Source organism: Scleropages formosus, chromosome 5 (assembly GCF_900964775.1).
Source record: "Scleropages formosus chromosome 5, fSclFor1.1, whole genome shotgun sequence".
In the NCBI taxonomy this organism is placed as follows: Eukaryota; Metazoa; Chordata; class Actinopteri; order Osteoglossiformes; family Osteoglossidae; genus Scleropages; species Scleropages formosus.
This window is the reverse complement of record NC_041810.1, coordinates 33,872,885-33,890,257: the sequence shown is the minus strand read 5'-3', so window position 1 is coordinate 33,890,257 and position 17,373 is coordinate 33,872,885. Positions and strand designations below refer to the sequence as shown.

The following is a 17,373-nucleotide window of genomic DNA, read 5'->3' as shown; positions in this document are numbered from 1 at the left end:
CTTGGGTTAAACCGATGGAGTTTAAGAAAGACAGAAAACTATTAGCATGAGTATCTGACGACACGTATACATGAATATTGAAATCACCCATCAGGATAATTTTGTCTTGACAAATGACAAATAAGTTACTAAATTCCTTGAGAAAAGGGGAGTACGGTCCAGGTGGAGGGTAGATAAGGAGTATAATTATATTGGGGTTTGAGTTGAAATCTAATTGTAGAGCTACAAACGAAGTGATATTATCACGATTTTTCGGTGTTATTTGTAATTTATTTTTGAAAAGAACACCGACTCCACAACGTACAGAACGAGATTTATGGAAATAATCATATCCTTGTGAAGCGGCAGAATCGTATCGGACTCACCGAGCCAGGTTTCGGTAAGAAAGAATAGATCGGACTTGTAACTTAATATTAAGTTGTTTACTAGGACAGCTTTACTTGTTAGTGAACGAATATTTAACAGAGAGCATTTTTTATTACTGTGTGGCCTTGGTGGTAAGTTGAGAATGTTTGTTTTAATGTATTTTAGGTTTCTGGTGCAAACGCTCCCATCACTAAGTTTAGTTAAACGCCGTGGCCTTATGATAGTTTGTATGTTTTGGCTGCACTTAACGCTTTTATTTAAGGTTTTTAGGCCCACACTGGACAAGGCACAAGAAACCAAATCACATGAGAAATGACTACTGATATCAGAACAAGCAACAGACCCATCAATACACAAAGCTGCTACAGGAGATGATCCATGGACCATGAGTCAGTCCTGCAACTTGCAGGCCAAGTTCTGGGATAAAACAAAAGAACCCCTCCACTTGAGGTGTACACCATCACGTGTGAAAAACCTGGGCCTTTCCCAGAAATCATCCCAGTTATTAATTGATATACGATTGGAGTGACACCACGTCTCTAACCACCTGTTAAAAGACACCAATCTACTGTACACTATGTCCCCCATGAAGAGTCTAGGTAAAGGACCAGACACTATTAGATTGCGAAATTTCCTTCTGGCCTTGTTACACATAGAAATGAACTGGCTCTTAAACACCTCAGACTGCTGATAACGAATATCATTACCACCAACATGCACCATCATAGTTGACACGGCATTATCGGCCAGAGAACTGACATGAGCCTCCATGTCAGACACATGCGCGCTTGTGAAACACTTTACTTTTACATTTACATTTCGATTCCCAGGTCCCCGAACCTTAACATTTCGGACAGCCAAATCCCTCAAAATGAGCACATTATTATTATTATTAATATTATTATTAGCTGAATCTATTTTGGGTTTCGACGGGAGAACCCGAACCAGGAACCTGTGGCTTAGGCTTTGCTTTATTCGACTTCTTACTCCGAACCGTAACCCAGTCGCCGTGAGAGCGCTCCAGGGTACCCGACTTCTCATTAGCTGTACTGGGGCCTCTAAGTGTCAATGCCAAGGTTGACACTACGGAGGCATCGGGACACACCGAGTCCAACCAACTCTCTATTTCTTGTATAGAAATCAAATTCTTAATGTGCTCTTCTAAATCGCGGACCTTCCGCACCAAGTCATTATTTGTTACGCATTTCAAGCAAATGAAATGTTCTACAATGTCAGCATGTGCAAGCAAACAAAACATGTTACACAACACACAGGTGTACCGTCAGACAATACGTTCAGGATAGAACTTACGTCGAACGGGGACTCCATACTTTCCGAAGATGTCATCTCAGCAACTGGTGTGTGACTCCACGCTCTGCCTTGCTCTGGATGCTCTGCCTCCATGTTCTTCAACAACAAACTATAGTCTGCAACTAACAATCTATACACTCTTCTCCACCTTCTCATTGTTACTCTTCCCTCTTCCTGCACCCACATTTCTCATAACCAACAATTTTGCCTTGTTCTTCAGAGACAGAGTCAACTCCATCACATACAAGTTCATGGAATCCACCTGTTCTGATCATGCTGGATCTCCCTGCGCACACACACACACACACTTTCAGAACCGCTTGTCCCATACAGGGTCGCGGGGAACCGGAGCCTACCCGGTAGTAACACAGGGCATAAGGCCGGAGGGGGAGGGGACACATCCAGGACAGGACACCAGCCCATCACAAGGCACCCCAAGCGGGACTTGAACCCCAGACCCACCGGAGAGCAGAACTGCGGTCCAACCCACCACGCCACTGCACCCCCTCTCTGCAAACTCACATTCTACGTATTTCAACCACTGTCAGACACTGAAATTTCAGACCTCCTGCTGTCATACAGAGCCATCTCCTGCTCCCTCAATCCAGTCCCTTTACCTATCCTACAGCCCATTTCCTTGCAATTTATGTCTGTTATCTCCAAGATCATAAACTCTTTGCTCTCCTGAGGTTGTTTTCCATCTGCTTTCAAAACTACCCTCATTTCACTGCTCTTAAAGAAACCCTATCTGGATCCAGAACTTCAGGCCAGTCTCCCTCCTCTCTTTTTTTTTAAAAAAAAAAAGAATTCTGGAATGTGCAATCTGTGATCAACTGCCTGCATTCCTGCTCCAGAATGATCTCCAGGTATCAGTCTAGATTTAAAGTTGGATATTCCAACTCTCCTCCTTGACCTGTCTGCAGCATGACCTATCTGTCAACCACTGGATGATACTATCCTCTCTTGGACAGTTTGGCACATGGCACAAAGGCACAAAGGAACTACACTGAAATGTTTTGAGTCCTACCTGTCAGGTAGACCCTATCTAGTAGTCGGGTGGGACTCCCAATCATCCCCTCAACCTCTCGTAACTGGTAATACATACGACTTGGTAGTGAGCTCCCTACTCTTGTCAATGTACACCCCTTCTCTTGGCCCTGTCATCGCCTCCCACAGATTCTCCTACCACTTCTATGCCAGTGATACCCAGCTCTTCCTCTCCTTTTCTGCTGGAGCTATAGACATTTCCTCTCGCATCGCCACCTGACTTTCGGACATCTTTGGTTGGATGTCTGATCATCACCTACAACTCAGCCTCTCCAAAACAGGCATCCTCCATCTCCCAGTGGGTCCCACCTCCTGTTCAGAACTCTATATCAAACTGGACAACTCTGTTATTTCGCCTACCTCATCCCATGCACAAGGGGTCCAAAATCATAGGTTCTGGATCAGATGTAGTGGAATGACCTCCCCCTCTGATTCAGAACTGTTGAATCTCTCTCAGCGTTTAAGGTTCTCAAAATTCACCTCTTTCGGTCTCAATTCTCCCCGATCTCGTAAGTGCTCCATGAATGTGTACATATTTAGTATGTTTTATAATTCTTGTTTAAGAATAGAAAAGCGTATATGCTGCTATTCATGCAATGTATACTGGTTCATATGGTTGAATGTAACAAATTGATTGTACTCAAGAATCACACGTCTGCATCCAAGTCTCTCTTTCTGTAATGTACTTTTTGTATTGTTCTGTGAGATGTATCTCACTTTGAAGAAAACACATGCACGCACATTTTTCTGATCCTCTTGTCCCATTTGGGGTAGCGGGGAGCCAGAGCCTAACCTGGCAACACAGGGCGCAAGGCTGGAGGGGGAGGGGACGCACCCAGGACAGGACGCCAGTCTGTCGCAAGGCAGCCCAAGCGGGATTTGAACCCCAGAGCCACCAGAGAGCAGGACCCAGTCCAACCCACCGCGCCACCACACCCCCCTTACTGTGGAGAAAAGCTTGGACTAAATGAATAAATGTAAATGTGAAGTGAAATTACTGAAACTGAAAATGTGTAAGAAATGTAAATGGATCCCAGAGCACACAGTACAAATTGCCCAAAAAAAGAAACCAAAACTCAGAAAAATAAGAACCTTGTGAAAGAACTGAACAGAGAATTTCAAAGAGCTCTCATAAGACATGAATATTAATGATGGAAACGGAGGTGAAATAACAAGTCAGGTCTTCCAGAAGTTTATGAAAACAAACACAAACACAAACACACACACACACACACACACTTTCTGAACCGCTTGTCCCATACGGGGTCACGGGGAACCGGAACCTAACCCGGCAACTCAGGGTGTAAGGCTAGAGGGGGAGGGGACACACCCAGGACAGGACACCAGTCCATTGCAAGGCACCCCAAGCAGGACTCAAACCCCAGACCCACCGGAGAGCAGGACCCAGTCCAACCCACTGCGCCATCGCGCCCCCCAAAAACAAAAACAATTCCCAGCAATAACTGGGCTAATAACAAGGCTAAAAGATGCAAATTGACAGATGACAAGAGATGCAGAGAGGATTAAATAGAAATGGAATATAGTACACACACACACACATTTTCAGAATCGCTTGTCCTATACGGGGTCACAGGGAACCGGAGCCTAACCCGGCAACACAGGGCGTAAGGCCGGAGGGGGAGGGGACACACCCAGGACGGGACGCCAGTCCGTCACAAGGCACCCCAAGCGGGACTCAAACCCCAGACCCACCGGAGAGCAGGACTGTGGTCCAACCCACTGCGCCACCGCACCCCCACTGGAATATAGTAATTCCTACAAATAAACCTATTCAAATTCACAAAGAATTTCATTTAATACCCCTAAGTTGCCTTACAGGGCATTTCTTTGCATTTAGAAGGACTAAATTTGGATTTTGCATGCCTCCTAACAACTGAGGAGCGCAAGACACCTTTACTCATTTAGCAGATTGTCTAAAGTGACTTACAGTGATTTTTAACTAATATTTAGGTGATACCTTCATTCAAGGAGACAGAGTTAAATACAGTACAATAAACACCCCACAGTCATTCACCAATTTACAAAGAGGAATGTAGCACCCATACACACACAAACACAGGAACACACACACCCACTATAAACAATTAAAAGACACCAATGTAACTGAAACACGTTATTTTGGGAGGAAAACCATGTGATCACAGGAAAAAATGCTAAATTGAGAGACAGATTGAGTGGGGATTTAACGCACTTCCAGTCACATAGTCAAGACACTATGAGATACCATGACAGGTTGTTCAGTGAGCACAAATTCACTTGCAGGGTTTTTGCCCATTTCATTTCTCTTTACTCTTCTGTTTTTTTGGAATTAAAGGTTGAATTAATACATTTGCATTGAATATCATGCATGAGTGTTTGTGAGTGTACACTGAGTAGCTTTTCACCCTGTGATTTGGGGATAGGCTCCTGACCACTGTAGCCCTGGCTTGAACAAGGGTTTAACGAAAATAGCCCCGGTGAGCATTTCTGATTCAATGAAACAGGAAAACTAGTCAAGGGTCCAAATATTTTTTCAAGGCAATGTATGTGTATGTGGAAGTTTACTTAAGTGTTTTTTTTTTTCCTCCCTCAGCAATTGAACAGAGTATTGAACAAGAGGAAGGTCTGAACAGATCTTCCGCAGACTTGCGAATTCGTAAGACACAGGTGAGTTTTAGTGAGCAGTGTTTCATTATCAGAACACATTCACCCACCCTATTATATGTGATATTTTATGTCAATTGGAAATTTGCATTATTGTATAAATTAAAGTTTGCATTTGGATTTACACATTGATGTGTTCATGATACAAATCTGTATGCTTTTAAAATGCTTCTTGTGAGCTCTAAGAAAACAGAAGGAGCTCAATACCACAAATACACTGTAGAAATGAGAGAACATGGGGTCACATATAATGCAGTCAGAACTTAGACCCAAGTTTTTTCAGTCAATTACTTTCCCTATGTTTCAAATCTGGGTGGTTCCCAAACATATTTTTGAAAGTGGAAAGGTAGTTATAAAATATAGAGATTAATACAACACAGACCTATGGTGAAAAAAATGTTGACATTTTCTGAACAACCTTTTGAACGATCCCTAGTATATCTGTGTTGCTTTTGTCATTCATGTTGTAAAGGCTTTTATTTCCGCCATCTTTTCGTGGAACTTTGGTCTCTTGGTCCAAATCACTCAGATGTTAGGATACTAATTTGCAAAGACCATCAAGTCAACAATGTTGCAAAAACCCTTTTCTTTTCCCCAATCTGTTGGTTTAGCAAACTCTATCTTGCTTCAAAACAATGCCACTTTGATTCTTTGAGCAATGCTTCACCAAACTATATAAAGTCGTGCTCTGGTACCCCATTAATGTTTAGCTGATTTTTGTGAAATTTGTGATGGAATTTGTGAGGAAATGCATTTCATGTCACAGAACTTATCACATGTGGATACTCTGGTTCATTACATTGTGGTTCATCAATAAAAACAACTTTATTCCCTGATATTAGTAATTATTTAATTAATTACTATTACATATGTACGATGTAATATATCACGTTTTCGCTCACACACGTGTGTGGACAGTTGCTTTTACTTAATCTTCTGTTAATCTTCTCTCAGCAGCAAACTGGAGTTAAACTGTCTTCAACCTTCGTCAAAACCCAAAACTTGTTACAACGCAATCTCACGTATGACACAGCATGAAAGTTTGGACCCCACGTTATATCGGGTCTACAGTGTATGAGTAAAATATACAGATAGATATACTTCTGTTGTTCTGTTGACTTTAAGCATGCTTATAAGGCCCAGGTGCAATCACCTATATTTCTTTGTGTGTTCTAACATCTCTTTTGTTTATTTTCTCTTTGTTAGCACTCCACACTGTCACGCAAGTTTGTGGAAGTGATGACTGAGTATAACACCACACAATCAAAGTACAGGGACCGCTGCAAGGACCGCATCCAGAGACAACTAGAAATCAGTGAGTGACTAAGCATTTAGAGGCTGACCCATGTAGCCATAAAAAACTGGAAAAAAAAGCACACTGGGACTCATATGCCTCATGAACATATAAATAAGCATGCTATGAGGGGTGAACATATATGCACCCGTTACTGGCACAATTTAAACTTTTTTTTTTTTAAACATATTTAAACTATATTGCTTTTTGCATGGGAATTTGATTCAACAAGTTTCAAAATTAAATTCAGTTCAATTCAATTTATTTTCATATGGCTGGAACTTCCAGATGTGCTGTCTAGATAAACATAAAATGCAATGATTCCAACCACAGAGTAAATACTCATGCATAGTGCTAACCTGAATTGAAGTGCATGGGTGATATTACAGAACAAGACACACAAGGCCAACTGAAATACAATAACTGAAATAGTGCTGGGTGAATAGAAATAATACAAAGATGTATGGCAAAGACAGGGTGGTACACAGGACCTGGACAGGCTCAGGATGGACTGGTATAAACAGGCCATGAGCTCAGGACTGGAACAGAAATAGCAGACCAGTAACATGAGAAACGGATCAGCAAACAAAAGCCATTAAATAATCACAGCAAGGGGTGCGGTGGCGCAGTGGGTTGGACCGCAGTCCTGCTCTCTGGTGGGTCTGGGGTTCGAGTCCCGCTTGGGGTGCCTTGCGACGGACTGGCGTCCCGTCCTGGGTGTGTCCCCTGCCCCTCCGGCCTTACGCCCTGTGTTACCGGGTAGGCTCCGGTTCCCCCGTGACCCTGTATGGGATGAGCGGTTCTGAAAATGTGTGTGTGTGTGTGTAATCACAGCAAATGAAATCAAGGGCTTATTAAGAAGCTACAAACTAGTGATGTGACTTCAACCCCTTTATAGGGCTGGAAGAGTTAATTGAAAGCTGGTATGTTGGCTTAATTACATGATTTTCAGGTGGTGCCTCTTGTAGACCTCAGGGCTTTCACCTGCTGGGGTTGTGACAAGCGAGATCTTGTCACTCAGAGACATTTAATACTAATTAAAGGTTAGCTATACATTTAATAGGGGGCGCGGTGGCGCAGCAGGTTTGACCTGTGCCTGCTCTCTGGTGGGTCTGTGGTTTGAGTTCCGCTTGGGGTGCCTTGAGATGGACTGGCGTCCCGTCCTGGGTGTTTCCCCTCCCCCTCCAGCCTTGCGCCCTGTGTTGCTGGGTTAGGCTCCGGTTTGCCGCAACCCTGTATGGGACAAGCAGTTTCAGTCAATGTGTATACATTAAATTATTACAATATTACAACATCAGTAGTACGGATTTTTAGGTTTAGCGTGGTGGTGCAATGGGCAGCACTGCTGTCTCACAATACCTGGACAGTTTTGGGCAGACGTTTCAATCCAGCTCAGTGTATATGGAGTTTACACCCTCCCCCCAGTTTGAGTTGCCTACAAGTGCTGTGTTTTCCTCCCACAGTCCAAAAGTATGCAGGTCAGGTGAATTAGAAACTCCAGATTGACCATAGTGTGCATATACTTGAGCATGTGTGACTAGCTTGTGATGAACTGGAGTCCTGTCCAGGTTGTACCCACCAAGGTCTGTGCCCAGTGACACCAGGGCAGGCTCCAGATCACTGTGACTCTGACTAGAATGAGCTGTTAAGCTCTGAGAGAGTAGAACCAGTGGAGAAAAAACTCATGTCTTACCTTTTCAGAGTTGTCTGGATGGTGTTGCTTAAACAACACCTTAAATTTGCCATAGTTTACTATTATATTATTTTTTTCAATTTGCTGATGTTTTTCTTCAAAGCAAAAGTTTGTGTTCTGAGCAATTTAAAATTCCTTGTCCATTTACAAAGCTAGGTGTTTTTTACTGGAGCAATTCAAGATAAGCACCTTGATCTCGGAAACTAAAACAGGTGCAGAGATTTGAACGTTAGTCTTTTGATTGCAAGGTAGTGGTTTTATTTTCTCTTCTACCTGCTACCCCCTACTCTTCATCATGCAACCACATTCTGTTTCTTTTCATTCTAGCAATATTTTACTCTGTCCTTGTATATTTAACAATTGAATGAACTTGTTTCATTGACTGGTCCCCTGAAGCAGATTAGGTTACAAACAGAAAAATAGATGAAATGAAATTTGAATCTATTATTTTACAGTACTGATATCATATATAAACAATCATCTTAACCTCAGTAAAGCCAGTCAACTCTCATGCCTCCAGCCTGCACTCCCATGACTACCCACCAGATCACCTTCGCCATAGTTCTAAGGTAAAAAAGCCCATTTACAACTAACTGTTAATCTTCCTGCCTATAAAAGGTCATAACTTGTGTTTAGAACTTTCAGTATTACTCCACCTGTCAGTTCTGCCCCCTTCTAGTGATCACAGCTGCCATTATCAAGTTCATCTTGAGTTCTCACAGTCTCTTATCCCTGTTTGGTTTCCCCATTATTAGTCTTTGTGTCCATTTTGTTTGAAGAGTTTTCACCATAATACATTCTGCTTGAGTCCAACAGTCGTACATCTGTCTGGTTACGTCAACAAAATAAAGTTAAACTTCTCCAAACCAATGCACAGTACCAGTCAAACATTTGAATACATCTGGGGAATAATTGTATGGAGCAACTGGGGGAAAAAACTTGGCTGGAAGGCATTTTGTTAAAAATTTCAGCAGGAAATAATATGTCTTCTCAGCTCTTCTGCAGCAATATCTTGAGATGCACAGCATTTGTAGGTGTCTTTGCTTTGACTCCTTTGTTCCTTTTAGCTATCACCCAAGTTGCTCTGCTGTATTCAGACTTTTTACTGGTACAATACTCTGGTTCACAGTGAAGGATAATGTGTGTACAGCATTCTAAAAAATGTCCAAACAAAATAACCTGTGCTTGTTGAAATTAATTGAGTAAAGACAGAGTTGTCAAATACAATTAAATTTGAAGGTAAGAGAAATATGAAATAATATTTATGAAACATTCCTTGCAATATCCAGTCACATTACATCTACCGCCACAGAACATCAGTATGTTTTGTCTGTAGTTTGCATCGAGACTGTGCTTCTGTGTGTTTTTGATCATTCTGGATTCATACAGTTCAATCCAACTCTTTATATTTCCTCTGTGCAATATAAAGAGTTGGATTGAACTGTATGAGAACTGAAAAGCTGAATAATGTGTCACACCATCCACATTAATATTCTTCAATTACATAATTTGTGCGAGGAAATGTCTTTATATAATATAGATATTGTTTTGCTGTATGTCTTATAGTGGGAACACTCTTACTTCATCTTAAATGTTTTTGGCCCTGTAACTCACCAGCATGTTTGGTTGGGGTGACTAAGGATGGTACACTAATGACTGGAATTCCAATAGGTTTTTGCTATATGTCTCCATAAATTTCACTTAAAACAATGAAAATTCTTAGCAAGAATCAGTTCTCTATAAAAACATACAACAAATATATAAATTTCTTCCTCTGCCTGCCAAAATAAAGTCCTTTGTAATTGTCAGTGTGGAAGTGGCTTCTCCTGGTACTCATTTCCCCTCTAATGAGTTGTGTAGCTTTCCATCTTAGGAATGGTGTTGTGGATAGGCTGTAATCTAGTTGCAGATAAACACTTTTTATATTTATTTTGCAGCTGGAAGAACAACTACTAATGAAGAACTTGAAGATATGTTGGAGAGCGGCAAGCTTGCCATTTTTACTGATGATGTAAGTAGCACATAGCCTTCCAATTGAAGACATACTGTAAATCTCAAAATATGTTTTGTGATACTAGTTTTTTCTTGTTATTTAACTGGTTTTTAGATCAAGATGGATTCCCAGATGACTAAGCAGGCCTTGAATGAAATTGAGACTCGGCACACTGAGATCATAAAGCTGGAGAACAGCATTCGCGAGTTGCACGACATGTTTTTGGACATGGCCATGCTGGTTGAGAGCCAGGTAAAAATTAAGTCATACACAGGACAGAGGTATCAAAGTCAACAAGAGCCAGTCTCTTTGTTACAAAATCCTAAAAATATATCACAATCAGGCAAACATAAGGAAAAGTACCAGCGATCTAAAGACAATACAAATTATACTAAACTACTAAGTGTACTAGAAAAATACACCAATACACCGCAACCACAACATAGAAACACAATCTCTGTAATCCCATTGAGAAAATTACAATAGCAATTGTATCCTCTTACCCAGTTCAGTTGCAGATCTCATTATGTTTTTTCGGACTAATAGTATTCACTTATTTCCAACATATCCTGATGAATAATAATGTACACACATCTTTTAAACCATTTTTCTACATTCTTGGACAGAATTGTTTTCCTTTAGCTTATTTACCCACATTTTGTTGATTGAAATTTAACCTACCCTAATTCATGATCATTTAGATATTTTAAATCTTTAGTTAATCATCATAGGTAATGCAATTCTGCACACATGATGTTTTATACATTTCTAGTTTAAAACAATAAAGTCTTACAGTGTAATGCTGGCACAGCCTGATGAACACTAATTATGCACAATATTTAATTTTTAAGGGGGGCGCGGTGGCGCAGTGGGTTGGGCCGGGTCCTGCTCTCCAGTGGGTCTAGGGTTTGAATCCCATTTGGGGTGCCTTGCGACGGGCTGGCGTCCTGTCCTGGGTGTGTCCTCTCCCCCTCCGGCCTTACGCCCTGTGTTGCCGGGTAGGCTCTGGTTCCCCGCGACCCTGTCTGGGACAAGCGGTTCTGAAAATGTGTGTGTGTTTGTGTATTAAGAAAATCCTGGTAACTCCTTAGTAATTACTGAGAAGTTACCGCTCTGTTCTTCAGGAACTTCTTATGATGTGGAACAGTATTCTAAAGTAAAAATCATGGGAACCCATTAGTTACGACTTTGGTCTTACTACATTGACATAGTCTGGAACAGTATTGTAAACATTTGAAAAACTTGAAAAAACTAAGTAATGAATGATTATCTGGAGCAGCAGTGTAAAGTAAAAAGTGTAGGAGACTATTAATAGTACAACAGTAAAACTAATAACTCAAGTGTTTCAATATTTTATTTGTTTCACTTAATTACACTTTTTTACATAAACTGAAATTGAATGCTGTAATGCTTAAAATTATTATTCCCATTTCCTTTACATTCTTTATTGCTGTTTAATGTCATGGTCGCCAGTCCTCTGTCTAATGTGAGCGGTGCAATAGAGTTGTTTATTGGGTAGCCAGGTGTCAGTTTGTTATTAGCCAGTCAGTGTCCATCAGAGATGAGTATCATAACCTACCGGGTCCCTGTGGGGGGGGGGTGACTGAAAAAAAGGGGAGGAGGAGACAAAGAATGAGGGGTTGGGGAAGAGAAAAAAGACTGAGAGGCACTAAGTGCTGGTTGTAAATTTGCACAATCTGTTAAAGTTACTGTTGTTTATCAAGTTAAGAGGCAGGCAGGGTTTATATCAGTGTGTAACTCTGTAAAGCGGGAGAGTGGGCTGTATTTGGTGCTGTCTTCACTTGGTAACTCTGCTAAACTACGCAAGCACTATAACCATTCGGTGGACTGTGAGAGAGAGAGAGAGAGTGTGTGTCTGTGTGTGTGTGTGTGTGTGTGTTGAAATGACCTCCCTCTCTCACTCAAAACTGTAGAAACTCTGTCTACATTCAAGAAGAGGTTGAAAACTCAACTTTTCCAGACTCACTTCTCTCAAGATTTCTCTAGTGAATGTATGGTGTAAATGTTCATGCACAGTAACTTTATGATCATCCCCAGATAAGCCTTTACCAAACCACTACTCCTGCATTGTATTTGAATGTTTGTGTATCTCAAAATAATACTAATAAAAAAAAAATTGTAGAAAGGTTATCAGGATTCATCAATCCTGCGTTTTATGCACCTGCTTGAGCAATCAAAATCAGTGCATGAAGTGGAAAATTAACTAGGTTTACTTAAGAATCGCATCTCTGCAGCTATGTCTCTTTCTCTTAATATAATGCAGAAATAGTATTTTTGCTGAGATGTACGTCGCTTTGGAGAAAAGCATCTGCTAAATGAATAAATGTAAATGTAAATGTGAGAGAGAAAGAAAGACTTTTGGCCAGATTTCTGAGCTGCCATACAAGCTGGTGCAGTAGAGGTACTCTGGACTCGCCGCTACATGCCAGAGGACCCAGCTTTGCATCTGCATACGGACAGAGCGTCGGCATGTGCTTCTCCATTGCACCGCTCACATTGATTGGTCAGAGGATTGGTGACCACGACATTAAACAGCAATATAGAATGTAAAGGAGATGAGCATTATAATGTATAATGTGGTTTAAGCATTACAGCGTTCAACTTAAGTTTATGTGAAAAAGTGTAATTAAATGAAATGAAAAAAATACTGAAACACTTTGTCACGTCCATGCCTGCACCACAGTTGACAGCACCCGACACCGATCAAGCACCTGATGGTGATTAGAGCACTCACCTTTAAAAGACAAACGTCAGCTCCTTTGCAGTTGCGGAATCTCACTGAGACAACCGTTCCGTTTGCGCCTGTGTCCCGTTCTTCTTCGTCCCTAGCTTCTATTCTTCGTTCCTGGCTTCTGACCATTCGCCTCGTCTCCTGACTATGTCCATGGATCCTTGCTCCCACTCTGACCATCGATCGCCTGACTCTTCAAACCATCCCTTACAGCGAGAACTCGCCTGACCCCTTGGGTCCTGACAAACAATCCTGCACTTGGGTCCAGCCATCCCTGCGTCCTCAGTTCTACGTGACAGAAGATTTTGCCTTAAACATGAACCCAGCAATGATCAAGCACCTAAAAAGTGCTCTGAAGACGCTCTAATGTTCATTGTATCCGGAAACAGAACCAAGAGCTGAAATGACGCAAGCTTCACTGCCATACCCTGAATAACCCCCATAGGTCGCCCTTGCACCACCAACAAATCCTCAGTTTGTCTTGCGAGGGAAAGACAGGTTTCTGGATCAACACATACAGCAGGTAATCACTCTGGACAACCTGGACCGTGAGCATTCGCTACACTCCCAGCCGGACACAAGGGAGGCCCTAACGCCCTTGTGGGTTGGTCGAGGACACCTGACCTCCACAGAAAGACAGAGATACTTCCGAGAGGGCCTTTGTCTCTACTACGGTGGTGCTGGCCACTACTTAGCAACCTTCCCTGAGTGGCCTGTCACAGGAGCCCCCTGTGCATGACAGTCAAAGGTGAATGATCATCTCCAGTCAGTCTCGCAGCTCACCGTTTCCATCATCCACACGGGGGGGGGGCGGCAGTTGTTTACACATGCGTTTATAGACTCTGGAGCTGCTAGCAGCTTCATGGATACCGGAAAGTCACACGGTATTCCCATGCAACGCTGTGATGTTACATTACAGGTTAGTTTGCTTGATGGGCAACTGCTGGGGAAAGGTGTGGTGAAATCCTGAACAGAGGAGATTGGTCTTCAGACAGGGGTGTGTCATAAGGAGACCCTCTCCTTTTTCTTATCACATCCCCTGGTAATTCTGGGGTATACCTGCCTGGCCTTACAGGACCTGGTGTTCTCTTGGAGTTCCGAGGAGCTGATATCATGGGGAAAACGGTGCACCTCCTCATCCCTGCCGCTGCCCTGTAGAGCCACCTCAGTCGAGAGCCCTGATTCCACACAGCCTCTGAATATGCCAGAGGAGTACACGGACCTCGCAGAGGTCTTAAGCAAATTGTGCTCATCTGCACTACCTCTGCACCATCCACGGGACTGTGCCATCAACCTTCTGCTGGGAACCTCCCCTCCGAGGGGCCAGATTTACCCACTTTTCCTACCCGAACAGAAGGCTATGGACGAATATGTGATGGAGGCCCTGTCTTTGGGTATTATTAGGCTGTCCACCTCACCTGCCTTGGCAGATTTTTTATTTATGGGGAGAAAATACAGTGTTCTGCACCCCTGTATTGACTACAGAGGTCTCAACAAGATCACTCTCAAATATCCAGTTCACTGTCTCCTACCACCCTGGCTCTAAGTACACCAAGGCTGACGCTCTGTCCTGGCTGTATGACAAGGACCCGACCCCAGAAGTGCCACAGACCATGCTGCCCAACACCTGCTTTGTGGCACCTGTGCATGGGCAGTTCATGCCAGACCTCCAGAGGGCCCAGACAGAGGAACCCGGTCTAGTAGACACCCCTGAAGGCAAGGAGTATGTCCCTGCCAGGATGCGCCCACAGCTACTCCACTGGGTGCATGACACCCCACTTGCTGGCCACCCAAAGTGTTGACGGACTCTGGTCTTGCTTGAAAAGAAGTACTGGTGGCCCTCGCTTAGAAAGGACGTACAGGAGTTTGTGCAGGCGTGCAAGGTGTGTGCTCAGGCTAGGACCCCGAACCAGAAACCTGCAGGGCTGTTGGAGCCCCTTCCTGACAGACTTACCTCCCTCCGATGGTAACACAGTGATCTTAGTGGTGTTGGACAGGTTTTCCAAGTCCTGTCATCTACTTCCTTTGCCCCGACTCCCCACTGCCCTGGCCACTGCCGAGCTTCTGTTCCAGAACGTGTTCCGGATCTTTGGGCTACCAGAGGACATTGTCTCCGACCAAGGTCCTCAGTTCGTGTCCAGGGTATGGAGAGCGTTCTGGCCGAGACTTGGAGTTTCTGTTAGCCTTACCTCTGGATACCATCCTCAGGCCAACAGACTAAACCAGAAAGACTAGACCAAGACTTTGGCCACTTCTTCAGAAGCTGCTGTGGACAAGACCAGGACCACTGGTCACGTTCCGAATATGCCCATAACTCCCTGTCACATTCCTCCACAGGCCTGTCCCCTTTCCAGTGCATCCTCGGGTACCAGTCTCCCCTGTTCCCTTGGCACCTTGGTTCCTCTGAGGTCCCTGCTGTGGACTCCAGGTTCCAAAACAGCGAGGTGGCTTGGCAGGCAGTGCGGGAACATCTTCACCAGAATGTTCACAGATACAAACAACAGACCAACCAACACCGCCACACCCTGCTCTTCCAACTCGAGCAACGTGGGTAACGGGTGTAGCTGTCCACCAGGGACATCTGCCTTAAGCTGCCCTCCAAGAAACTCAGCCCCCGGTTCATAGGTCCCTACAAGATTCTTTGACAAATCACCCCAGTCAACTACCTGTTACAGTTGCCTCCTCATTTATGCATCTGTCCCATTTTTCACGTTTCTCTTCTCAAGCCCTACAGTACCTCCCTGCTCCAAGCCACCCAGGGAGACCTGACACCCCCTCTGGTGGAGTTGGATGAGGGAGCAGCCTACACTGTCCACACCCTACTGGACTCCAAGTGGCGGCATGGGGGTCTGTACTATCTTGTGGACTGGGAGGGGTACAGCCCTGAAGATTGCAGCTGGGTGCCAGCTCACGATATCTTCAATCCGTCCCTCATCGCTGACTTCCATCAGGACCATTTGGATGAGCGCCGTCCCAGAGGCTGCCCTCCTTCCAGGCGTCGCAAGGCAGCTGGAGCTACTGTAGGGAGGGGGCCACAGTCAAGTCCATGCCTGCTCCACAATCCACAGCACCTGATGGCAATTAGAGCACTCACCTTTAAAAGACCTTCCTCAGCCCCTTTGTACTTGTGGAATCTCAATGAGACAATCATCCCATTTGCGCCTTCTTCATTCCCTGGCTTCTGAGCATTCACCTCATCGCCTGACTACATTCATTGATCCTTGCTCCCACTCTGACTGCCAATCGCCCGACTCTTCAACCGTCCCCGACAACAAGAACTTGCCTGACCCCTTGGTTCCTGACAAACGATCCTGCACTTGGATCCAGCTGTCCCCGCATTCTCGTTCCACGTGACACACTTGACTTATTAATGTTACAGTTCTTCTGTTAATAGTGTACTGTGCTTTTTACTTTACACTGCTGCTCCAGGTAATCATTCTACTCATACTTAGTTTTTTAAATGTTTACAGTATTGTTCCAGACAATGTGGATGTAGCAAGACAAAAGTAATTAGTAATAGGTTACCATGATTTTCACTTTAGAATACTTTTCCAGGTCATGAGTACTTCCTGAAGAACGGAGTAGTAGCTACTCAGTAATTACTAAGGAGTTACCAGGATTTTCTTTCTGCTTAAAGAACACATCCGATCCATTTAAATTATGGCAATATACAGTCTTAATGAGTTCTTTTGTCAATTCAGTATGGTGATACATGCATCCAGGCTGCTGAGTCAAACCAGACCCATAGCGACCACCTGCGTGATTTTAGAAGCAATTCAAGGGAGAACAAATGTGGATTGCCAGGTCCTTTTTCTACACATCAGGGGAGGCAAACGCAGGGAGAAGCACAGAGCCTCTGTGCACCCCAAGCAGGACTCGAACCCCAGACCCACCACACAGCAAGGCACCAATCAAGCCTGCCATGCTGCCACACCCCCCCTCAGTCTGGTGATAGGGGACATAAAAATTTAAAAATACTCTGATCAACCTCCTGAAGTAAAGAAGTAATCTGAAAATTGTATTATTAATAATAAACAGGATCATACTGTATATAGCCTGTTTATTACCATAGGTAATTGTGTGTGACTGTTGATGAGTAATCAATTCATAGTTATTTTAAATGAGTCTCAGTTAATGTGTAGTACTGCAGGAGGCACACAACATTTAATAGTTATTAGTAACGACTAAATAAGTAATAATTATATTATTGTTTATACTGCAGGATTTAGTAGTTTTTAGTAACTACTACATAA

At 43.4% G+C, this 17,373-nt stretch overlaps 1 protein-coding gene across 1 annotated transcript in view; it reads left to right on the top strand.

Annotated features, from left to right (window-relative positions):
- Positions 1-17,373, top strand: part of stx1b (syntaxin 1B) — a 108,410-nt gene that overhangs the window by 76,500 nt on the left and 14,537 nt on the right. The window contains exons 5-8 of the mRNA XM_018749706.2: positions 5,318-5,391; positions 6,595-6,703; positions 10,313-10,386; positions 10,483-10,620. Of these exons, the coding sequence (XP_018605222.1) occupies positions 5,318-5,391; positions 6,595-6,703; positions 10,313-10,386; positions 10,483-10,620 (395 nt within the window). The remainder of the gene's footprint in view (positions 1-5,317; positions 5,392-6,594; positions 6,704-10,312; positions 10,387-10,482; positions 10,621-17,373) is intronic.